The sequence below is a fragment of the Rhipicephalus microplus genome, chromosome 8 (assembly GCF_043290135.1).
Source record: "Rhipicephalus microplus isolate Deutch F79 chromosome 8, USDA_Rmic, whole genome shotgun sequence".
NCBI classification, from domain to species: domain Eukaryota; kingdom Metazoa; phylum Arthropoda; class Arachnida; order Ixodida; family Ixodidae; genus Rhipicephalus; species Rhipicephalus microplus.
Genome location: NC_134707.1, coordinates 14,805,825 through 14,830,238, shown reverse-complemented (window position 1 = coordinate 14,830,238; position 24,414 = coordinate 14,805,825). Strand labels below are relative to the sequence as shown.

Here is a 24,414-nt window from a genome sequence, read left to right as displayed (position 1 = left end):
CCTTTTGCGGGTCGGCGCGCGTCGCGGTCTTGAAGTGCTGCACTACTAATACTACCGGCCTGCTTCTGATTCCAGCCTTGCCGTTTTGCGACGTTGCGGTCGTTGCGCTGCGGTCTCCGTCGAAGAAGAAGAGGCGGTTCGTCACGTGACAACCTGTTTCTTCCTTCCATGCAGAGTGCGTGTGTATCGTACGCTGGTGCGTGACTGCATGTACCGGTGCGCGTTCCTTCTGAGGAGTCATGAAGATCGGCGAGAGAGGATGTGCATTGCTGCTAGAGGCGGCATGGGTGAGCAGTGTGGCTGAATTGACGAACAACGCTGGATGGACTGTCAAGCCTGCAGTGTCCAGAGCTGAACTTCATCGTCGTGCCCCTATGCGCTTCAAACGGCGCGACGACAGAGATTAGGAGATTGGTACGTTGACCTTCGTTACGGTTTATCGGTCACCCGCTGCGGTATCTAGAGGTCCTTGTGCTCTACTGCAGAAAGCGAGGTCATGGGTTGAAATCCCGACCATGGCCGCCCCATTTTATGGCGGTGAAATTTTGAGGTTTACGTGCTTCAATTTAGGTGCACGTCGGATAACCCCAGGTGGTCGAAAGTTACAAAGCCCTGCATTTCGGTGTCCCTGATAATCGTATCATGAACGTAAAAGCCCGAAAACTTTTGTTATGCAGTTCGTTGGTTCCTTTGGTGTTTTGAGTTACGCTTATAAAGTTCCAAACTTCTACCGCTGTTACTGGGACAGGATATCGCAAAATCAATACTGATAAGACATCTTAGTTGGCATTGGACTAGATAAGCGCTTGCGATAAACTGTAATGGGCAGCCTTATATAAAATTATGAGCTATTCCGTACAGTGAGATGTAACTTGGATGGAAGTTTGTGCGTGTGAACGTTTGATACCAAAACTGACTCATGTAAGAGAAGTGTCCAGTACCACGTTATTTTCTTTGTGTCCCTAAATATAATATATTCCTTATTAGGTCATGTTTGTTTCGGTGAGGCCATTCTTTTCTTCTTTTTGTGCTGCAGAACATTGAGAAACGCAGTAGCTGAGGTGATAACCTCGAGCTCTTTACAACAACAAAGTTAAAACAATACTGCGAAGGGCTTTTTAACTAATATGGTTTAATGTTACAGATCACCACAGGCAGTTATAAAGGCCCCGTATACTGTTCGGAAGCTTTGAATCGACTTAGACTCCACGTAGTACAATGATATTTAACGATGCTGGTGCCTCTCGGTTCTGATTATTGATGCGGGAGTGCACAAAACATTCACTTGCATGGGTCTTCGACTTCCCTGTTTTTATTTTTGCATACATATCTACGGCAACTGGCTTGATTTACCATATGCAAGTCACTTCTGCTGTAGGCCTTGCTTGGCTGTGGCAAGTACAAGAAATGAAAAGACTTGTTATGACTACACAGTTCCCTTTAGATGGCGTATTTTTCCTCAAGGGCTCCGGTATATTATCCCCATCGCATGATCAGTATATTCAAAACAAATCTTGCGTAAGATAGCACCGCTGAAAGAGGGCATGGAACTCCCTCATTTAGACGTCTGTACGTTTCGTTCGACTGAATGGCCAGCTCGGGCCTTACACACTGATGTAAGTGCATTTGTTGAGTCAGATGGTCTGCAGAGATTCCGTATAGCACGGCCTATGCGCAATAAATAGGATAAAAATGAATAAGAGCCCGAACAGTACTTGTAGTTTTATGATGATCTAGGCTACTACTGGGAGAAGGCGTTTCCTTACCGTTACAAGTTGGTAACACGCATGCAGAGAGCACGTGTTATTATTTGTTACTGAGTTGGCTGAGAAACGTTTGCGCGAAAGAATTCAGTAACGCCTGGATCCATGCCTACGACTCACCATTCGACATGGCTTATTCTGATCTGAAACAACCGTTGTCTACCGAATGTGGCTTGGGGTGTCTCTACACGAACGCCTTTTATTACCGCGTCGAATGAGCTGACTGTGTTGTGTTTGAGCATTACGGCGCTGAGGAAACGATCGAAAATATTTTGTGTCAGTGCCTACAGTACAGCTATCAGATGCAGTCCCTTTTGGCAGTGTTTGCATGCCGTGGTGACTAGCCGCTTTTCAACTTCACGCCGAAAAGTGACGAAAGCAATCTTAAAGTTTCTACAAAAGACCCACCTCGTCAAACGATTGTGAAGCTATAGTGTGTGTCTGTTTTCCCTTCCTCCCCTTCTCTCATTCTTTCTTCCTCACTTTTCTGTCTCCCTTTTCCCATTTCCCAGTGCAGGGTAGGAAAACAGACACTAGCTTTCCGGTTAACCTCCCTGCTTTTCTTCATACTATATATCTATCTCTCTGTCTCCGTGTTTAGGCAATATAGATTATTTTTAATGTATTGCTTAGCCCCTTGCGCCTACAGTCGTGCACTGATAAAAGGATGAAATTTAGTATGTTTCAAACTTGTCAAATACAATTAAAATATTGTTTTGGTTGATTGGCGTGCTTGGGCTCACATATGAATGCAATTTGTTGAGTATTAGGAACTGCACGAGTTTTAAAATAAAAGTGCAGCGTTTTACTTTTGGTGCTTCAATGCCGTGAAGTTGTTTCACTTATTCGGAGAATGCTTACTTTATCCCCGTGACGAAATGGGTGCACGTGGGCATGCTGGACATAATTTGTTAATTTTATATTGTATTATTTAGCAACGTGTGGCGTTCCGATAGAAAGTTCAGGGGTCGTGGCTGTTCACCGTCGATTGGTAATTACGAATGTACAGAGAAAAGTTAAAGATAACTTTATTCGTACCACATAGGACTAGCTGGTTGGTTATGGTCTTCCGAAAAAACTTCAACAATAGGTTCCTTACGGATATTCCATTGACACTATGCTGCACTGTCTATCATAATGGATCACAGGTTACGGTGGTCGGATACCGACCCGAAGGTAGCGGGTTCGATCCCGGTATCAGCGGTCACTGTTCAAAGGAGGAGAAACGGTAGGGGCCCGTGCCCGTCAGATGTCAGTGCAAGTTGAAGAAAACGACGGCTGCGGTGGAAATTTCCGGAGTCTCCCACTGTGGTGTCTCTCGTAAGGAATATCGTGGTTTTGGGACATAAAACTTGAGATAATATTGTTGCTATGTCCCAGCGTCATTACATTACATAGACACTAGTTTTATTAAGTGGTTACCATTGAGAATGACTGACCACTTCTTCAAAGGCGCCGCACGGGTTAGTCCCTTCGACAAAGTTTGGCTGTGTTTCCGGTGTTACGTTTCGCTCCGCTGAAAACGTGTTCGCTTCAGTTTATGTGTTATGACTCTGAGTGACAATCCTAGCAATGAATGGGCGAAAACACACGCCGGTACTGTTGCGGGCCAACTTCCCTTTACACACCTCTTTCTCTGTTTGGAGTTCGGCCTGTCGGAAAATGCTTGTCACATAGTAAATGCGTGAAGGGCGAGGCTATGCATGGTACAACAAGCAAAGTAAACAGAAGAGTAAGCGCTGTTAAGCAAGAATAAATCAATGAGTGAAAAAGCCCTACCTGCATGCGTCCGGAAGTGTACAGGAACAGTCAGTGCACTTCGCCAGCCCAAAATGACGGCTTGGAAAAGAAAACATAAAGTAATAACGCCGCCACTCACACACACGGACAGTTTCCGTGGGTGTGATTCGGTATAACCGAGTTTTCGCCCTTTCTTCTTCTCACCCAAATAAAAAAGAGGAAAATCGTGGTGAAAGAGGACGAGAGAAGTATCAGGACGTTTTCGGCTCGATGCCATGTTGCTCTCCAACTTTCGCAGATAGCGCAAGCAGAGCAGCCGGCTGGACCAGCTGTTGCACCAACGTCGTCTTTCAGAAGCCGGCCTGTTTTCTAACGCCAAAAAGAACAAGTTGCTGGTCAAGAAACAATGGCATCGTTAATGGCTCGCGTCTATGTGGTCGTCTTCCTGGGTCACGTGGTCGGAGCCGGGATAACGGAGCACGCAACGAAGCTTCTGCGTCGAACACGTGAGTTAGAACGAAATGATGCCCCAAACGCGTGGACTCAAAGATGTCTCGAAAGCAAAGCCTTGCATACGTTAGAGTTTCGTAATAGTGCATTGGAGGAAAATCTGCTGCCAGCGTCTACGGGAGCGTTTCAGCGTTTCAGCCAGAAGAAGGATGATGAGTGGACATCTTGTAGATTTGCGATAGCTCCGTTCTTCTGGCTCCATATGGCTCCATGTGGTCAGCAGCACCTTTTTTGCGAGATGAAGTTGAGCAAAAGCTCAGCGATAACACATGACTTCCACTGAACCCTTTCCGATGATCGATTCAAATCAGCTTGGAATGTTCAAGGTTGCTCGTCATTTTATATGAAACAAAAGCCCTAACACAAAATACGAAGCCATAATTGTGTTTTGAACTGTCCCAAAATTTCTGAACAATCGTCGGGGCAGAGTTAACTCTAGTGAATACTGTGAGAAACCCTTTCATGCACACGATATGCAAGGGTATAAAGCTTCCTAGAATATTTAGTGGAGAAAAGTGTGGAGCGGTGATGGTTCAGCTAATATGGGGAATATATAGGGTATTACGTAAATTTACCAAGTCGCGTAAATTACCTTGCTTTGGTCATGAAACTCACTTGTCGCTTTATTTACTTAAGTGTTATAAATTTCGTTTCGTTGAGAACCTGGTGAGCTGACCTAATATGGTCCGCCTGAAAAGGTCAAGGTGGCGAAATGGGACTGCTGAACATTTGCTGAACTTCAGCGACAAAGCTGCTCCAAGCCACACGAAGCCAAATGAAGCCGAAAGAACGAAGCTCAACCATATTCGTGTGCTACTCATATATTCTATGTTATTTGAAGTACCATGTGCTCCACAGACACTAGCGCAAAATTTTACTCTAGTTTATGATAATCAAATGCTGTCGGCAAGGGCACTACGCACATAGTGCTCAGTCCAATGCCTAAATTCTGAGGGAGCGCCTAGGGTCTTTAGACAAAAAGGCAAATTATTTTTATTCTGATGCAGACGCGCCTTAAGGCATAACACCTGGCTCGTGTGCATTTATCTTACGCGTGCTGCAAGGATTTTATTCAGTGTGAACTGACGCTGAGTTTTGTTGTGTGTGCTTTCAAGTAGCCGATTGTCATTGGAGGTCGGGGGACTGTAGAGAAGGACGGCTTGCAGTAGGGGAGGCTAGCGTCCGAGCGCAGGTTTGGACATTACCATAGCAGGACGTATGTTTTGGCTTGTATTGGGAACACCATCCGGTACACATGTGTGCTTCACGTCCACCCCTTCATTCACTAGGCTCTCGCGCGTTCACTTTCGGTGTGCATTCTAGCAAAGGACCATTGAAATCCCGCTTTCACCATTCCCCCCTTTGTGCGCTTTCGTCTATAGAGAGTAATAGTATCACCCTGCATCAATGCCGTCAGATTTCCATGCGCTTTGTAAGAATAGATGGGAAAGCAGTGTTGCCAGTTATTTGTTCTATGCATTGTGAGGTATACGCCAAACCTCAATTCTTTCCGCCGGAAGAAGGCCCACAGCCAAGACGGAAGCTCCAAAAGCCACTATATAGAAACGTGACCGCCCATATGTCATGCAATGTGTATAAGTATATCCATGGGTTTTCAGCCCTGATGTAACAACGAAATGTTCCAGTGACGACGTACCTAGAGTGTAATACTTTACCGTTAAATTCATTGCACATTCATGTGTATGCGTCACACATTTACGTTAGCTGACACGAAGAACGCTTTAACCAGCTCTCGCGTCGTCTGATCTCCTGGACGTACAATGCCCTTGGAATCTTAGAAGAGTGATAGGCATCATAGAGACATCCTCCACGTCACAGAGACCACCTGGTACAAGAGGTGGTTGAAGCATCCTACATTGTGAATTCTAGTAATAACTACGTGCAAAGTTCTTTTGTCACCTTCCACAAAACAAAGATTAAATACCTCGATGTTCAGGTATGAATAATCATGGTCGACTGTAGGCCCGTGTGCACCGTGATTTGGGTGCACGTTAAAGAACCCCAGGTGGTCGAAATTCCCGGAGCCCTCCACTATGGCGTCTCTCATAATCATATGGTGGTTTTGGGATGTTAAACCCCACATATTATTAATTATGGTCGAGTTACTGGTGAACACGTGTTTTCGCTTCTCATATATGACTGCGAATTCTTTAGGAAAACCTTCACCTGGTATATTAGCTTGTATTGTGGCCTTTTTCGCTTTGTCTAGAGGTCATTTGGCACTCATTTATACATCATTATTTATCAGCTTGCACAAAACTGCCTTTTCAAAGAGATAGAGAATGAGAGAAAGAGAATGCGGGGGGAAAATAAGGAAACAGCAAAGAAGTTAACCAGAATCGAAACATCTTGGTTCTGGTAACCCATGAAGGTCTCACGCGACGCCATTAATAAATATGTTTGCTGCCCATGAAGCGCTGTTTCAGAGTCTGTCCTTGTCTCAGACTACGTTTTTGTTTCTTGTTTTGCGCTGTCGGCCCCGACCGTCCCACTAAGCTCACGGTCAGCTGTTGTCCCATCTCCATCTCGGCAGTGGGCGCCGCGCCCACGTCGTCATCGTCGTCTTCATCGTCGTCGTCGTCGTCGTCGTCATCATCGTCAAGCAAGTGTATGCGCGGTCTCGGCTGCTTCGAGAACGACGACAGCTTCTACCACGTGCTTCATCGACCAATCAACGTGCTTCCTGATGACAGGGATCGGATCAGCACGCGGTTCTTGCTGTTCACAAAGCGCAACCCGAACGAGCCGGAGCTTCTCAGCGCCGATGGCATGATTGGGCCAGTGGAGGACTCCTTCTTTAACGGCTCGCTCAAGACCAAGGTCATTGTGCACGGGTTCATGGATTCGCAGGAGGTCGGCAAGTGGATGAATGTAAGTGTTACGTAGATGCAGAAATATTCATTGCTGGCTAGTTGATTCATACTTGAACTTTCTTCTGAGCGAGCTGAAAGAAACGGCAGTAACAATGAAAAACTCAAAGATTTTGTCATGCATTTCCTTTAGACTTCTCGAAAACAAAAGCAATCCTTGTTTTATTCCTTGTTCATTTGTAGTTATCTTTTACCGTCTTTTCTAAAACTTTCTGCGCCTCACGCGGTGTTGCATTGCCTCCAAGATCGGAGGCAATGCAAGCTTGCTGCAACTCACCTGTTTTTGCACTGTCTCCCTATAGTTAGCCCTCCTTTAACCAAGCGACGCTGCGATGACGTCGTCATGTGACGTCACGCTATGAGACGCAATGTAGTGTGATAGTGATGTCATGACCCCCAAAGATTTGTGAGTTTACATGCATAAACTTATTTTTGATTTGTCGTTACATGTTCTGGTGGGTAGAGAAGTACAGTGAATGAATTTTCTTTGTTGTTTTGCCACAGACGATGAAGGACGAGTTTCTGAAGCATGACGACTATAACGTGATCGTGGTTGATTGGAGCCGAGGCAACGGACCACCGTACACAAGGGCAACGGCTAACACGAGGGTGGTTGGGGCCGAACTCGCCTTGCTTATATCTACATTGCAGGTGAGAGCTCTGTGAATTCACGAAGTGTCTAAGTGATTGCAATTACTCATTGGTTGTAGGCATAAAATATCCTCAAAAGCACGAGCTATATAGCAGCATTTGGCAGAAAAACAGAAGAAAGTTGGATGGCGGGATCATTAATGCTACACAGAATCGAAGGGTATAGTACAGAGAAGACGGGACAGAGCGAACGACGCATAAGCACTTGTACTCAGTGCTAATTGTAGGTGTGATGGGTCATTATCTTTGTTCCGTTAAGCACTCGTCTGTGTCTTCTGTATCTTTTTGTAGTTTGCTCTCAACGGTTTTTCCCTTATTGGCTTTGTACCATCTTGGATGCGCTGCTCCTTTCTATGATAGGTACCAACAATAAAGCTCCGGTACCAGTTAAACTGAGTTCATGGCCGAGTTCTTTCATTTTTTATCTTATTTCAAATATGCAACGTAAGGAAGAAGTATTTGTTTTATGCTTTAAGTTTACTGTAACTATGCTTCTACTTTTTGTAGCGAGAGCTACATTAGTTTTCTTCTCGCCGCTTCGCTGTGGGTGGCGGTACCGACTTGGACCATACCCGTAATTCAATCATGAGAGTAAGATCCAGGTGTCGCACTTTTGGGCAAGCACCGCGAGTGAGTCACTGCCTAGCAAACACCGCCACTGGTAGTGCTGGTCACCGCTCAATGTGGTATGACTTCAGAGGAGGAGCCTGTGAAACCGCGTTGCATCAGCTATTAATTAGCCGGTGTTACATCACATATATAGAAGGAAGGCTTGGTGGTATTTATCGGCAGATATGAAATGGGAGGCAGAGAGACGTTAGCAAGCGAGGCTTCGCCATCGCAACGATACCAAGAGGAAGTTGTAAGCCGAGGAGACAGGCAAAACATGCCGCACGCTCGAGAAACTCATATGTACAGAGACACACGCTGAAGAATAGACGTATCTCTCGCTACGCACCAGGCATAACAATATTGTTTGTTTGTAAAGCGTTTGCATTAGCAATAATTTTACTTGGGAGTGTTCTATCACACTTTTTAGTGTACTTATTTAGCTTAATTATGATTTCAAAACGATACTTTGTTTAACCTGTCCATTTCAGAATGCGACGAATGCGTCCCCAGCGGATTTCCACATCATCGGACACAGCCTTGGAGCACAGATAGCTGGCTACGCTGGCGAACGCATCGATAAGATTGGAAGAATCACTGGTAAATTACATTTGTTGGCATAATTAGCATCGAATACGCAACCATTTAGGGATCATAGTTTCATACCTACAAGAAAGGATGACACAGATTTGGCCACTTAGTAGATGCAAGTGATTCCATCTTAATCCGTAGTAATTCAACAATGGCTCCATTGAAGCGTGATTTCAAGCATATCGTTGCAAGGAGTGCATGGTATGATTACTTAGGAAAGGAAAGCTTCATTACTACGCCACTCTAGAATATATCAGCAATGTGCGATAAAGACCTGCACAATGCCCTGCTTGAGTACATGTTTTCCTCACAAACCACACCAGTGATTTTATTATGCCCTAAAAATTGTTTGTAGTGTTATCTAGAAATATTGACGATATAGGCTACCCATATCTATGCGCTAATTTCAATGGTGTATTATTTTATAAGTGTGGTTTTCTCGTCAGCAACCAGATGGTCAACATGAGATCCGGGAATGAGTGCCAAAGTTGAGATCAGACGCCAAATGTGCGTGGCATCCCCTTTACACGCTGGGATTCACGCTGTAATGTCGAGTGCTTTATAGCAGTCTTCGGTATGCCTACTTAGACAATCCCGGTAATTCAATCATGGGAGTAAGATCCAGACGTCACATTTTGAATTGTTCATTCAGCCAGTGCTTTTTTGAAAGGCGTGAAGCTCCTTAGAGTCGAGCCATGTTCCCTCTCTATAGTACCCTCTCTGTTGGCGTGGCACACTATGAATATCTATATCCACATGAATACATATATAAATACCCCTATGATCCGTACGAATATTCATTTCTTCTCTCCTCTCTATCTTTCATCTATCCCATCTCCCTCCCATGCGCAGGGTAGCGAACCGACTGCATATAGACTGGTTAACCTGCCTGCCGTTCTTTTCTTCCTATTTTTCTTCATTCATATCTTATGAATATACGTATGGACACCCATATCTATATATTAGTATCCATGTGGATATACGTATGGATATTCATATAGGCATGATATGCACATTGTGATTAATAAACAACTTTGTATATAGTGTACACGCGTGTTGTGACGTCTTTGCATGATTGAGTGGGCTGTGTACGGAGGGTTAATAATTCTCCAGAGCTTCACCCATCTGTCATTATTCACATCGTGGATATGCTTAAGGCCTAATACTTTGTGTATTAGACGCGTCTCTTAATACTGGGGCTGTTTATGAAGTGAAGCATTGTCTTGTGGAATCTGTGATCATATATAGAGCGGTCAAAGCTGGTCGCGTCGCTATAGCGAAGGTTTACAGGACTTGCACACCACGATTCCAATAACGGATGCACAACATGCTAGATCAGACTGTTCTTTGAGTCGAGCTAAGGTGCACTTATTAAGGCAGCCAGTAGTGAGACGCTGAAACATGTGAGCGTTTATTTTGTCTCCAAGCAAATATTGCTGACCAACAAGTCAAGAACCCGTTGCGGCAGATTCATTAGTGACACACAAGTTGCAGAAACCAGCTGACCACAGCTCCCCCAGATCTAGCCGCCCTTTCAGTTCGGCGTTGAGGGCAACTTCAAATGGTCTGAGCGAAGCACCTTTGAAGAAGCGGTTACGGGGCACTTCTGAACGAAGCACCAACAAAAAAAAAGGTCGAATGTGATACGAGCGTTTTATTGCAAACAGACTGATATATCATCACATAGTATTAAATGTGCCCATTGGTCGCGCATTGGTTAGAGTGCTTGGCACCTATGGTTGTGCGCCCAGACAGCGTTGGTTCGACTACCAGGTCACTGAAATCAATGAAACTTGAACCTCCATGGTGGCATATTCATTATGGCGCACGACTGTTGATCTGAATCTCGCGTGATGTAATCCCAGACACGGCGGCCATAATTCTGATGGAGGCGAAAACTATTTATGCCGGTGTACTTAGGTTTAGTTGCAAGTTAAAGAACCTCGGTGGTCGAAATATCCGTAACGCTCTACTACGGCGTTTCACATAATCTTATTGTGATTCTGGGTTGTTAAACCTAAAAAAATATTAGTATTACATACTGTTCAAGTTCTCGCCCCTATCCAACCGAAGGAAGTGTAACTTTGTTGTAACTAACCCTGATATAGCGAATGATTGGTTACACAAAACTCAATATGAAGTTTTGGTTGGTCCCGCTTTATTACAGATACATTTATAATTAATATACCTAAACGAAAATGCGAGAATGGCTGTGATATCGGATGAGAGAAAAACAGGCTTGTTTTGCGCGAGGATCATTACTAGAACACGAGGATAAAAACAAAAATAATATCCAAGGACGATTAATAACCACGTTTTTTTCAATCATCTGAGAGCATTACGCGAATTTCGGTCATACAACGCAAATAAAAAAAAGTAAATAAAAGCGCACCTAAGCTATAGTTGGTTTGCAGTCCAGATTAAAGCGTTCTTGTGTGGAAGTTTGTTGCGCGAGCCGATTTATTACATAGTGTTGCAGTGAATATCAGGTATGACCAGCCAATTTATGGTCTGAATAATGCTTCCCTTTAATTACGTTCTTCTATACGTTCGTTGCAGTTGCGAACGAACAGAGTTAACGGTGTAGAATCGATTTCAGAATGAAGTCGAGTGCTTGTAATAGTATATGCCCTTCGAAGAGACTTTCCAGCGTTCCGTATGTTCCAGTACCAAGAGCGTACAGCTGATTGTGTTTTCTCTGCCGAATATTTCCAGGACTCGATCCGGCTGGACCGTACTTTTTCCACATGCCACCTGCCGTGCGGCTGGATCCCACCGACGCAGATTTTGTGGACGTGATACACTCTGATGCGAGCCTGCCGTTCAGTTTCATTGCGAACCTCGGCCTCTTCAACGAAAAAGGCAGGTGTGATCTTGATAATGATGTGCCAATAACTCAGTCGTCAAAGTGATTATATTTCACACTGTCGGGGGTGCTTGCAGCACTGGCAAAAGACTAAAAACAAATAAATTAATGATTGAATGACCGAACGAACGAACGAATGAATGAATGAACGAATCAATCAATAAATCAATCACTCAATCAACCGATCAATCAATTAATCGATAATAGTAATCAATAATATTTCACTGGTCCTATATACGAAACCATAACATTTTCGAGGTTGTTCTAGCGCTAAAAAATGTTCCAACCAATTCGACAATGTAAATGTCGTCAGACAGCTAAGCTATTGTCCACGCGGGTCAAGTACCACAGGATGAATACTGACTGGCTGAATTTAACCTACGTCATGCTCATGTCACCCTTCGTCATCCATCATACACGTCATCATATATCGCTAGGCCACTTTCTTGTGGCATTACGAAAGCCACTGCACGTGTCCATTTTTTTCCTCGCCTTTGAAACACTCGTCTTACGTCCCCTTGATAAAGTGACTTCCCTTTCCTCGCCTTCTTTCTTAGACCTCCTCCCTTCCACCCTGTCCAAGTGATCTTTTCTAGCGTAACCCCGCCAATGAGGCCAATGGCTCGAGGTCTGCGCAACAGCTTCGTTGTAAGAGGTCGACAAGAATATTACTTTATCTGTTTCCTGACCTTTCACTCCACACAATGCATGTTAAATTTATTGTAAGCATAACAATAGTAAGAAAACGTTGGCTGGCACAGTGTAGCTGTCTCCTCTACTCACTCGCTGGATTCCGTGTTGACCGGTTGTGCCCCTGCGATCTCCGACGCCAGCGCCACTCTGGCCGACCGGCTCGCCCTCCGCCATCTCCTAACGCCGTGGAGCTCTCACTGAGTGGTGCCCCGTCCTCGGACTCCGGTGACCATGGCTATCTTTCTCTATCTTCTCTTTACTTTTGTATGTGGGTGTCCCCATATCTATCCCTATCCTTTTTCTATCCCTATAGCTGTCTCGTCAATCTCGACATCATTTCGTTGGAGTGGTGTGCGTGCCAGATTGTTGTGCTTGCTGCACGCGCAGGCTTTGGAATTGATCAGCTGGTTGGTCACGTGGACTTCTACCCGAACAACGGGAACAAGCAGCCAGGATGCCGCATGCAACACATCAACAGTCTCCTCCTGGAAGGCATGCTGGAGAGCGTCCGTCGCCTCGCAGCCTGCGACCACCAAAGATCTGTGGACTACTTCACCGCCACCATCAATCGGAGGCTGTGTCTGCCAGTAGGAGTGGCTTGCAGGTAACAAAACAATCGAGCCAGTAGGTGGGTGAATGCCCATTTTCTGCGGGGAAACAATGTTTCACCATCACCGCCATATTTGGTGAAAAGGCAGTTCTGTATCTGAAAGACGCGACCCGAACGGTTTTTCAATGTCTCTTTTGATTCCCTTTCACGGCTTCAATTGCACACTGCTCGATAACTGAAATATTATATTCGCAGAACGGCTGCTTAAAGGGAAGGGGATGACGGGGAGAACTAGAGTGTTCATGACACATGGTGACTGCATTATTCAGGCATCTGTTCAGCGTGCAGTTTTCGGTATGTGTCATAGTGGCACTACTTGCCGTAGCTTCAGAACACTGCGTTCACGTGCAACGCTCCACGATGTGGCTGAAGCTGATGGGTGCACGTTACTAACGACTGCAGCGCTCCATCGGTGTCACCGGGAACCACAGGCTGAACGTCTGGTTACAGAATGAAAACCCCCATGCCCAGCGAACACTGTCACACTCACGTAGCTCTTACCACCAGCAGCTCCGCACCTCTAGCTTCCCGTTTCAATCGGCCATCGAAAACAGTGGGAGTGTAATTTGAAGAGAAAGATATTGTGAAGTTTCTGTTGTATTCACTATGTGAATCATGGTGATGATAAGACATCGCATTATTTGGAGTTTTCTTAATTTGCACTTGAAATGTTTCTACACGTTGTTGGTATCACCGCATAACGCCTGTTCTCTGGAATTGCCTTAAACAACTTGTAATGTTAGCAGCCTAGAAGTAATTTTCTCGAAAACCACTGACGTACCAGATACGATATAATTTGAAAAGAGTGTGTTTCGTTGTCGCGAACGTTTCCACAGATCGTTTTGTCTTCTTGAATGCAACAACCGTGACAGGTCGACTGCTTGTTGAAACATTGGTGCTAGCAACGCCCATTGTTTTCAGATATTTATTTTATCTTCGTGTCATCAAGTCCCAATTTTGCCTTGCAGTTCTGGCTATGACAGTAACACCAAACGTTCTGTCACCAACCGAGAGAATGCTTGGTCAGGAGCATAGGTTGTAAAGAAAAAAAGTGGAGCTAACTCACACTCGAGTCAAGAAATATAAACGCTGTGCCTCAGGCTCACTCCGACTGACAAATATTTTTCTCAACGGTATTCGCTTTAAATCAGACTCACAATAATTTTTCCGAACCAGACTGACGCATACTCACACTCAACAGAAGTTTACTCACCCGCACTCACTCAGATTCTGACGCATGGCTCCTGAACTTGAGGGAGCCGGAGGGAGTCGACTGAAGAGTGAGATTGCAGACCTACGGTCAGGAGCTGGCTTTTAGTTGACCAAAAGAGTGTGCAAGGACTTGTCTACGTTCATTCTGGACCTGCGTAACTTATTTTTCCTCTGTGAGAGACTTCTGGCAAACTAATGACCAAACCCTGACCAAGTAATGTCATTGTTAATCACTGAATGTCCTCAGTTTCAAACGAGGCAGCAGCTCAGGCGAACTTTGGAACGTTGAAGAGACAGAAAATTATTGAAACGCCACCTGTCGTTGAATCCAAGGTTCTGACAAGGCAATTCCTCTTTGGCTCGATGCAGGTCGTGGGAAGAATTCACTGCTGGCCGCTGTGGAGGCTGTGCCTCCCGTCGGGGCCGATGTGCCGTCATGGGCTTTCTCGCTGACAAGGCACGCCGACTACCTCGGAGGAGAAGCAGCGAGCGCGCCCAAGGAAACTCTCTCAAGCTTTACCTGAAAACAAATCCTGAGCCGCCATATTGCCGTGAGTTATGCGAGTGGAACTTTGCTTTTCTACGCAATACTTAGAGAGAGAGAGAGCTATTTTTTGAAGTGCATTGAATTGTGGTGGCGTACACAGACGCCTACATACAGTGTGTAAGGGAATGGAACCGAGGTCACAAATGCCTTAAGAGCATGAAGGCAGAATAGATGAATGGAAAATCATTTATTGTGAGATGGGAGACGCAGGTCTTCAGTGGCAATGGGCAGGGCACTCTCTGATTGCCGAAATCGTTCACATTTTTAGCGTTTACAGTCAAATTAGTAGTTGTTATGCGTACTGAGGCGATCAGTTTTCTGTTCTCAAGTTTACCTAAGTACTCCCACAAAGCCACAAAAACAAATAAAATTTGTGATCTTGGTATGTGGTAGTTAGAACACAAGAATTGTTATCAAAGCCACTCAGGAGCTTATCAATTAAGTAAAGTTAATGTTATCAAGGAACATGCAAAAAAAGTTTAAAATTCAGCGTTGCCGCGTAAGAAAATGCATAGGACCAAACGATTTCCTGAGACCTAGAGGTACTTGGGAGGTTGACCTTGTTATACTTTTGAAGCAAGCTATTTTGTTCATTCATGACATGTGCTTAGGTCGGCAGAACTTGTGAAGCTCACCCAGACTCACTCGAGAATTATATTTTGTACCCACGGCTCAGTCAGACTTGGACACTCCAAAACTTTCTTGAGCTGGACTCAATGGGATTCACACTCACGTAAATGTTCCTGAACTGGACTCACGCAGACTCAGCTTACTCATATATTAGTCACCCGGATTCACTCCTGGCTATGAATGAGTAGGTAGCATGTCTAAGAATGGGCTAAGAATGAGTAAGTAAGAAAGGGCTAAGAATGAGTAAGTAGCATGTGTAAAAATCTTTTCGTTCATAACCATGACACGCAGTCATTTCATAAAAAAATTTTATGAGGTAGTACTTATATCACCTGCGTATTTTCAATGCGTAGATAGAACTAGTGAATGTCAAAGTCATGGAGCTGTCATTTTTTTTGTTGTAATGGGTCAGCTTTGCGTTTCTTGATGAACTTCTAGATTGGGCACTTGCTTCTCAGAAAAAGGTAATAATTGCACGAACACATCCTGGTCGTTTATACAAACTTGGGGCATCTACAAATGATTATGCCATTACAATCCAAGCAAAGGTAGAAAGAATCTCCGCAGTTGTAACCTACGCCATCCGAAAATTTGGTATGTGTCGAAATGCAGAAGCAGATGCAAAAATGAAACGCTAAATGTCAATTGCCTACATTTCTGAACAACCCATCAAAAAAAGACAGCATTGGCACACCAAGTACATAACCAAGAGAACAGTGTTCATTATTATTATTATTATATTTATTATTTATATTGTAATGTGCTATGGTGAATAACTTTTTAAAATCTCTTTATGCCTTCATTGACCTGCAGTGGGCGTGGTCAGTCTGACGATGACAATGATGATGATGATGTCTTCATTGAATCGCATCTTTTTGTAGCAACCCTTTGCGATCCACTCATCTTTCTCGTAGTGGGCAATCTTTAGCCGCATGCTTTTCTGCTGACTTAACTAAGGAACCAGGACCCCTCAAGATATTCACGTATATATTTTACCCGTCTTGTTGCAGAATAAAAAACAAAAAAAAAACAAACTTGAGTTTTAATTTAACTCAACCCGAAGAAAGGTGCTGTAATATACGTGGCATTGCCTACAGTGCAAAAATGAGATAGAAAGAACAGACACTTAGAATGAACTAAATTTCTTAAATAGTCAGAAAGATTTCCGAAGCGTTGAACGTGCAAAGAACAGTGAATTTTACGCCAATGCAATTGTTGGTAAGCGATGGCGAGGATACACTTTATGGTTTACCAAGATTTGTTACTAGTTATAATTGTCATAATCATATCAAACTGCAATGCACTTAGAAAGTTGTCCTTAAAACTTGTCAACTGTGATCACAATAGTTTATACCGATAAGTTATATTTATAACTGAGCACAGACGCCTCACTTCCGAAGCCGCATAGCGGTCCAAAACTTGCTCTACGGTGGGTTTCAGACTGTTCGTCACGGTAGTTACAAAAGAAGCTACACAAATTAGTGAATAAATTGTAATCGTATCAACACAGCAGTTCTCTTTTGAGTTAAGCAAATACAAGGAAACATAGCGTGCATCAGTGAAGCCTAAAAGATTTTGCGTTTCTTCTGAAGAGGACTGACTGTTTCATGGGGAAAAGCGCGTGGGGTGTTTGTCTGACTGCGTTTCATTTTAATGATGTTTCAAGTGTTTCAGTACCAAATAATCGTCAAGACCACAAAGTCTGTGCCACTATGGGATCTCTTTGGCGACGTCCAGTTGACACTGCCAGGCGTGGACCAGAATATTGCCATCAGGATGCACAAAAGGTACCGCAGGCTAAGCCACTGAGTTCCCAATGATGCCTTGCACGTCGTTCACGATGTCCACAAGTACCTCTTGAAATACGTTGGAATGATTCCTTGATGTTGACATGTTCATGGAGGGCGATAACATAGTGTGACATTTTTCGAAACCACTTGTCTACATGTTTGAAAACGTGATATTTGTGAGAAGTTGTGGCGTATCGCATGCATTCGGTTTTCCTGAGCCTGGACTTTGTTGAAAATGTGAGCAATTTAAGTGACACGTTTCCCATTTTTTGTTAGCATTGATTCCATGGAAGTCTTTTGCATGTCATTCAATTAATTCAGTGAGCATCGAAGAACCGAGACATTGCTGTTTTCCGGTGCCAGCACAACGGACGTATTCGATACCATGTGCATGTCCATTTTTCATGAATGTTCAGTTATCAGTACCTGCAGATATTGGCTGATGCGCGAAGTTACCAAGGCTGAAGTGATTGATAGCCTGGTAGATGACTCAATTTCGAAACTGCCGATTGCTCTCCCTTATATGCAGTTAGCTCATCTACGCAAAGGTATGTGAATTTGCAAAGCACGCGTAATCACGATGGTTGCGAAGAGATATTGCCTATTTATTTTATTTATTCCTTGCGTAGTTCCCTGTTTTCTGAATAAACTTAGTTTGTTCTCTGAATAAAGTAGGGGCCTCTGTCACGTCTTTCTTTCCCTGTCCGTGTTTTCACGTGCGCTATAAAACTACAGTGTGCCATATCAACACGTGCAAAGCGCTACGTTTTTAACATCACGCCTATGACTTTACCTTTGTCTCCCTCTGTCCCTACGCCCTCACCACCGATTCTTGACTTTAAAATTCGGAGAGATTTTATTTTTGAGCAGTAAAATTCGCTAAGAAACGCGTGCGTGCGTTTTCCTTCAATGTGCAATGATCTCCAGCGTGTTCCTATTACTGGAATCATGAACGTGACCCCGAAGCTTTTATTATTATTTTCTCTTTGCAGTCCATACAGCAAGAAGCCCGGCGTGAAATACACCTCTCTGCTAACGACAAAGAAGAGACTGTTTGACGTGCAAAATGTCACATTCCACTGGAACACACTCGCTGGTCGACGGCGAGACAGCGAAAGAACGGGACCTGTGCCCCGAATCCTCTACTTCAAGATTAGGCCGCTAGATATGCACGTGCTCTCGAAAAGGCGAGACTGCGTGCACCCTTCATTACTTGTCTTCATTACTGAGTGTGATACGTGATGATGATTAGGATGATGTCTTAACAATTTTCAGTTGAATGCGTTGGCAATGGATGCGTTGCTCGCTGTGTAGGCAGAATATGACACAAACAGGCAAGATGTAAATAAGGGGAGCTTGAACAGCGCAGCTGGACGCGTACAGAGAACATGAACGTACTCAGCGCAAACAGAGAACTTTCTTTCACATACGGAACGGCACTAGCCAACGAAAGTTTTTTGCCTGAAGGACGGGCGTGCAGGACGACGTTCCCGACATCCGATTCGCACCTATGAAGCTCAGCTTTCGGACACTGTGTGCGTGTGTTCGTGTTCTCTGTCCATGTTCAGTCATGCTGTTCAAGCTTAGCATGATGAACCAACTGCCCCACCAAAGATCTTTGGCTAAAGCAGGCGAACAACTCAGTCGGCCAGAATATTATTATGGGAAAACCTGATTCTCTGTTAAACGCGAAAATTGATCGTCAACGTCGGTGTCAACAGGAAGGAGTGCACAAAATCCAGTGATGACGTCATGACACTACAGCACAGATCACCACAATTTCTGACATCATTGTGACATCGGCCTACATGTACCAAGCGATGATGTAGTGCGTTGGCGTAATCGCATGGCAACACGCAATGTGAGGTCACTGTGTCATCATGACGCTAGGTAACGGGAAGTTACATCAAGACGTCACCACGTGAGAACGTAGCTTGATCTTGGATGGGCCAATCTAGGGGGAGAATGCTTTCGGAGTGACCAAGGCAATCGACTACGAGGAAAAAGAAACAGATGGCCGTAAAAGTAATTTATTTTACCCATTTTATAATGCATTGCCTATGCAATCAATAGATGATCCCTTCTATCTAGGTATTCGTTTCTTGGCCAATCCCCCATAATGGGTGTAAGACACACTTTTAAGCCACCGCCGCCACCGCATCATCATCATCATCATCATCATCATCATCATCATCATCATCATCATCATCATCATCATCATCATCATCATCATCATCATCATCATCATCATCATCATCATCATCACCACCACCACCACCATCATCATCATCATCATCATCCCGAATGATGTTCCTCACACACATCGATATATGCGATAACAAAGGGATGTGAAGAAAATCGCAAACAAACAATGATATATAATAATACCAACGGATGCGAAGGACATCCTATTTGAAATCAATAAGAGGAAATGACAATTGACAGGGCATGCAGCACGCAGGCATGATAACCGCTGCTCAATAGGAGTAACTGAATGGATGCCAAGAGAAGACAAACATGTGTAGGGGAGACAAAAAGTCCCGTGGACAGATGAGAATGAAACGTTTGCGGGTGTAACGTGATAACAGTGAGCAAAGAACCGGGATTATTGGCGAAACACGGGAGAGGAATCTGCCCTGCAATGGTCGTTGTCAGGCAGGTAATCATGATGATGATGATGATGATGATGATGATAAGAAAACGAACGAGATACGGAGTGAGCAGGCAGACAACTGCCATCAGTAGGAGCGTAACGTCCGCCTACTTTATTAAGAAGGAATAGAATTAGGACACAAATATGGGAATAATAAGATGGGAAATGAACTAAAGAAATGAGAATAAAAATCACAGACAAAAAAACATTAAGCACGAATGCTGAATGCAGGCACTGCAGCTAAGTGCAGCAAGTTCACGCTGGCCCACCGAGTAAGAGTATCAGTAAGGCGGGTAATGTTCTCAACCGAGGGGATCATGGTAGAGTTGCGAAACTCAACTCACCCGCTCGCGCTCTGATATAGGTTTCTTTGTTCTGCCACCCAATTCACAGGACGAGACGCACCGAGACATGGAAGTTTTGCAGGGGAGGACGCAAAGGAATGCCGCTTGTCCCAGGGGACCTGGTTCTTCAACCTCACGACGAATGCATAGGCGATGACGATGAAATGGAACTCTGAGATTCCCACGACTCACAACGGTGACACGTTTTATTTCAAATAATTTTCGAATTTGAATAACGCTTTGTGCTAAAATACGGTTGTGGCAATAAGCTGGCCAATTAAATCAAGGGAAGTGGCACCAGTACACATCGGCTGCAAACTGTGTGTCCCGAGTAAATCTACTGCCTCTTACTAAGCAAGGTATTTTTTATTTTTCTTGCAATGCTGCGAATAAAGCACTTGGAATAGCCAGGTATCACATCAGCTGAACATTGCAGAAGAATGGCACCATAGTAAGTTTGTTTTATCTGGCATATCTTATGAACAAATAGTTAACGTATGAAAGATGCAATTGTGAAGTTAAGCTCTCTTCTTGTCATGTGTTTTCCAGTGCTGTCCAAAAAGTTTTCTTATAATTCAATCACTATAACAATCTTTTTTGAAAGTTTAAAACACTTTTCGCCAATGCTGAGATGTAGCTTTGGTGAAGAATCTTTTATGTTGTGGCAAGCAAGTTACAACTTTGGCGGGAAATCTAAGCGTTTTGAAAGGCTGTGTCACAGCAATGTCTGGACTGAAGTAATACACTCCTGCTTACTTGTGATACAGACGAGAACTATGGTGACTAAAACCCCATTAACGTATCTTCATTAGGCTTGAAAAAATCTCACTTTGTTTTGCATCTCATTGTAACGAGTAAAGTGAAGAAAATAAATGAATTGAGATGGCGGTAAACTCGCTGACTCGCGAAGATCAAATCAAATCAAATCAAATCATTTTATTTTCCCAGAAAAAAACAGGTTCTGGAGAGGTTCACTGGCTAAAAGCTGTTTATTGACAGCTTGACGAGGCCAGTGAACCCTATAAAAGGCAGGTGAGACAATGACAAAGATGTGTATAACAATAAAGACCATAAGCTAACAATGCAATACCAAATACGGTGTAATAAAAACGTATATATACATTCCTACGAAACATCCTGATACCAGCATCGCACAGAAGGTTACATGGACGCGAGCAAAAAGAAAAAAAAGACAAAGAAAAAAAAAACAAAAGAAAAATCCAGCAACCATAACACCATTATTGCCAAAAAATAAAATAATAAAAATAAATAAATGATGGAAATATCAGAGAAGATATATACAAATTTGCTCCTTGTGTATGTGTTGCATCATACAATGTACATCCCATGTCAGACAAACAAATTTATACACACAGAATTATATCATTAACCTATACGGTACAGCATGGATGCACATACTGAAAGAAAAATGAAATTGTACTATCGTACAGACAGCACATTTTACAACGTGAAAAAGTTAGCCTATATTTACAAAAAAGGATCGTAGTTCTTTTAATGAGAAACTGTTTACGTGACTGTATTCATTGAGAATAATTGATAAATTGTATTGCAATGTTTGAGATTTGTAACTATTGCGAAACATCGGAACAATCCAAACATCACTGCTTCTTGTTCCTAACAAAACATTTTTTGCAGTTAGACATGCGGTATTTTTAATGAATTGTTTAAACGAAGTGGAAGAGAAATAGCAGGATCGCAGAAGGCGAAAGATATACATATATTCCACTTTAATAATACCGTAGTCCCGACACACAAGTTGTGTTGATTAAAAATAATCTAAATTGGCTACATGTCTAATAATTTTTTCTGCATGGTCTGAAGTTTCATTATGTTTCATTAAGATAATCGCAGAACCACGTGGGGCACAGTAAGAGACATGAAGCGATCATTTTGTGTGCAGTGTGTGGCTTCGTGGTTACCTTTACTAGTTAGGGGTCCTTAACTGGCTTACACTCACACTTTTGTGTCAGAAAAACCTGCTGTGGCTAATCGTACGTCAAAATTTTTCTTTATGGTTTCCAGAAACTACGCACACGTACTGCATTCAATGAATTTCCACATCACCCACCAGAAACTACAAACGTTCAGGGACTTTCTAAGAACAATCTTGGGACATTATCTTCGATCACCGTTGCTCCTGGACATTCCAACATACAGTGCACCTTAGCTTTCGGGTGCCATGCGCTCGATGAGGTCCTTCAATGTCATCCAAGAATATGAATCGTGAAGTGATTGTGCGACCATTCGATTACCAAGACTCGGCCAATGCACGTGCTTCTAAAAGCGGTATTGAGGCTTTATGATCGGTGGTGTCTGGAAGGTGGGCTGCACGGTCTCCATGTGGTCCAGCGGTTTGTTATCGCTGGTCGTCACGGCCGGATCATCGTTGGGCAGCGGCTGGACGATGATGTTCCTCACCCGGATGTTGCCAGCGAGCGCCGCTCTGGGGGTGAACTGCAGGATGAGGAAGAAGTCGCATATCTTCAGCGGCAAGAACTCGAGCACGGTCCAGGTGAGAGACTGGCGCATCCCGCAGCATCGGTAGCGCACGTTGGTCTCGCTGCATAGCAGAGCCTTGGCGACGGCCGCGGAGATTTCGTCGAAGTTCTGACGCGAGAATCGTCTCAGCCTCTTGGCGAAGGTGAACGTGAAGTTGTCCAGGTAGGAACATCCGTACTCCTCCTTGACCAGGTTGGGCAGCTTGTGAGTGACGTCATTGAGGGCCTGAGTGACTTCCGTGGGGTCGGTCATTTGGGTCCTGCATATGTGGACGCGGGGGATGAGAAGAAAAGAATGAGTGTGATGAGAGCTGAAACTTTTTTGAAGAGAGGAACATTGGGAAGCATTCAGTACAAAGGACACCATTGATCGGTGGCATGTGTAGTTGTGATATTTGAAGTGCTACGACGAAGCAAGTGCAATGAGCGGAGGGACATTTCAATCGAAGACCATCTGAAAAAACAGTATGTACAATCAAGCATTTGCTACACCCCTGGGTTTGTACAAAGTCGATAGCTCGCTTTAGCGACCCTCAGTAAAGTTTTCGCCTTTGAGGAGTAAGACAATTTCCTAAAGTTAAACGAAAAATGATATTAGTACGCCTTTTTAGTTAGAGTATCCTGTTCTTCCCGTGTTGTTGCAAATGTTATGTGAACTGCATGACCAGGGTTTCGCGCTATAGCGCTGAGGTGGTTCCTAGTTGCAAGATAGATGGAGTTGTAGACTGTAGTTGTTACGTAGACTATAGTCGAGGTCGCTTGTGTTAATTTTTATTCGTATAGCTACAAGGTGAATTGTGATGTGTAATATTTAAGTTGCCGTGAGTGGGGGATGATTCCACGCAAGAATACGCTCACAATAAAAAAAAAAGACAAATTGATGGCCAGATCACCAGCCTGAATTGAAGGGTTCTGAAAGAAAACTTTACCAACTTACGGAGTGATACTCGGTTCTTGGGTGAAGTAATGGCTGCTGGTTGTATCAAGATACCTTGGAAGTACTTCACTGCACCTGTGTTTTTCGTGTGTAATACTTATCACCGCAGTATAGACTGTCCAAATTAGCCTTAAAACAAGGGTTATTAGGTGAACTAGTCGGTTCATTAGGATAATGGTGGAACAGCACAAAATGCGCCACACTGTCATACACGGAAACACAATCGATACACTGCCAAGCCCTCTTGGTTTTACTACTCCATTCTTACCGCTATTCTGCCATTTTGTTTCGAGAAACGTTCTAATAATCCGCAGGTGTCTTCTAAGTTTCTAAATTTCTCGAATAAAATGTTGCCTGTTTAGGTACCAGAAGATATCGGCAAACAGTCACGAACTGTTCTTCATATTGCTTGCGTTAATAGTGGCACTTGCATAACAGTGAATGTCCTCGTGACTAGCGAATCCACGTTTTAGGTGGTCACAATGGTACACGTGCTTTTCTCATTGAAAAAAATAAAATAAAAATATGCTGAAGGAGACGCACTTGTAAAAAGCTGGCTCCACAGTGCACACTTGAATGTTGAACTTGGCCAGTTCTCGTCGCAGACCATCCGCATAGCTGCACAGGGCAGCTGTGGTCGCAGACCCAATCACCATTCCAGGAAGGGAGAGCCTGCCTGTGTGCGAAAACAAAAACAAAAAACAAAACAAAACGGTTTCATGTTTTAACGCGATAACATAACATCACGGAAATTGCGGTGTGGGCTTCGGCGACTGTTAACGAAAAATCAGCGTTTTCCATGAGCAGAAAATTGAGAAAGGCCAATAAAATAAAATTATAAAAACACCAGTTTGAGTT

General features: G+C 43.8%; 2 protein-coding genes across 4 annotated transcripts; one reads left to right on the top strand and one right to left on the bottom strand.

The window, feature by feature from the left end:
• Nucleotides 1-23,496, top strand: LOC119165212 (pancreatic triacylglycerol lipase). Of its 3 annotated transcripts, none has more exons than XM_075871122.1 (12): nt 1-414; nt 3,802-4,009; nt 6,568-6,905; nt 7,409-7,555; nt 8,656-8,764; nt 11,471-11,617; nt 12,702-12,918; nt 14,506-14,687; nt 16,980-17,100; nt 18,096-18,290; nt 20,150-20,296; nt 22,144-23,496. In XM_075871122.1, the coding sequence occupies exons 2-11, from the start codon at nt 3,910-3,912 to the stop codon at nt 20,274-20,276; spliced, it is 1,683 nt and encodes a 560-aa protein (XP_075727237.1). In that variant the 5' UTR covers nt 1-414; nt 3,802-3,909; the 3' UTR covers nt 20,277-20,296; nt 22,144-23,496. The 3 variants fall into 3 exon arrangements, with proteins under 3 accessions (XP_075727237.1, XP_075727238.1, XP_037273293.2); XM_075871123.1 differs by having other exon boundaries at nt 5-414; nt 6,531-6,905; XM_037417396.2 differs by lacking the exons at nt 1-414; nt 3,802-4,009 and having other exon boundaries at nt 6,418-6,905.
• On the bottom strand, nt 22,399-24,228 carry LOC142768824 (17-beta-hydroxysteroid dehydrogenase type 6-like). The gene is made up of 2 exons (XM_075871124.1): nt 24,100-24,228; nt 22,399-22,879 (listed from the first exon to the last, which is right to left on the bottom strand). Exons 1-2 carry the CDS (start codon nt 24,210-24,212, stop codon nt 22,399-22,401), a joined length of 594 nt encoding a protein of 197 aa, XP_075727239.1. The 5' UTR covers nt 24,213-24,228.
• Nucleotides 24,229-24,414: the final 186 nt, after the last annotated feature.

What these genes read in the sequence shown, in the direction of transcription:
- LOC142768824 (XM_075871124.1), bottom strand. Translation starts at nt 24,212, where the DNA reads ATGGTGATTGGGTCTGCGACCACAGCTGCCCTGTGCAGCTATGCGGAT. An exon ending in GTGGAGCCAGCTTTTTACAA is followed by an intron (nt 22,880 to 24,099) that starts GTGCGTCTCCTT and finishes CCACATATGCAG; the next exon opens with GACCCAAATGACCGACCCCA.
- LOC119165212 (XM_037417396.2), top strand. Translation starts at nt 6,444, where the DNA reads ATGAAGCGCTGTTTCAGAGTCTGTCCTTGTCTCAGACTACGTTTTTGT. An exon ending in TGCTTATATCTACATTGCAG is followed by an intron (nt 7,556 to 8,655) that starts GTGAGAGCTCTG and finishes TGTCCATTTCAG; the next exon opens with AATGCGACGAATGCGTCCCC. An exon ending in ATGCACGTGCTCTCGAAAAG is followed by an intron (nt 18,291 to 20,149) that starts GCGAGACTGCGT and finishes CCCAATTCACAG; the next exon opens with GACGAGACGCACCGAGACAT.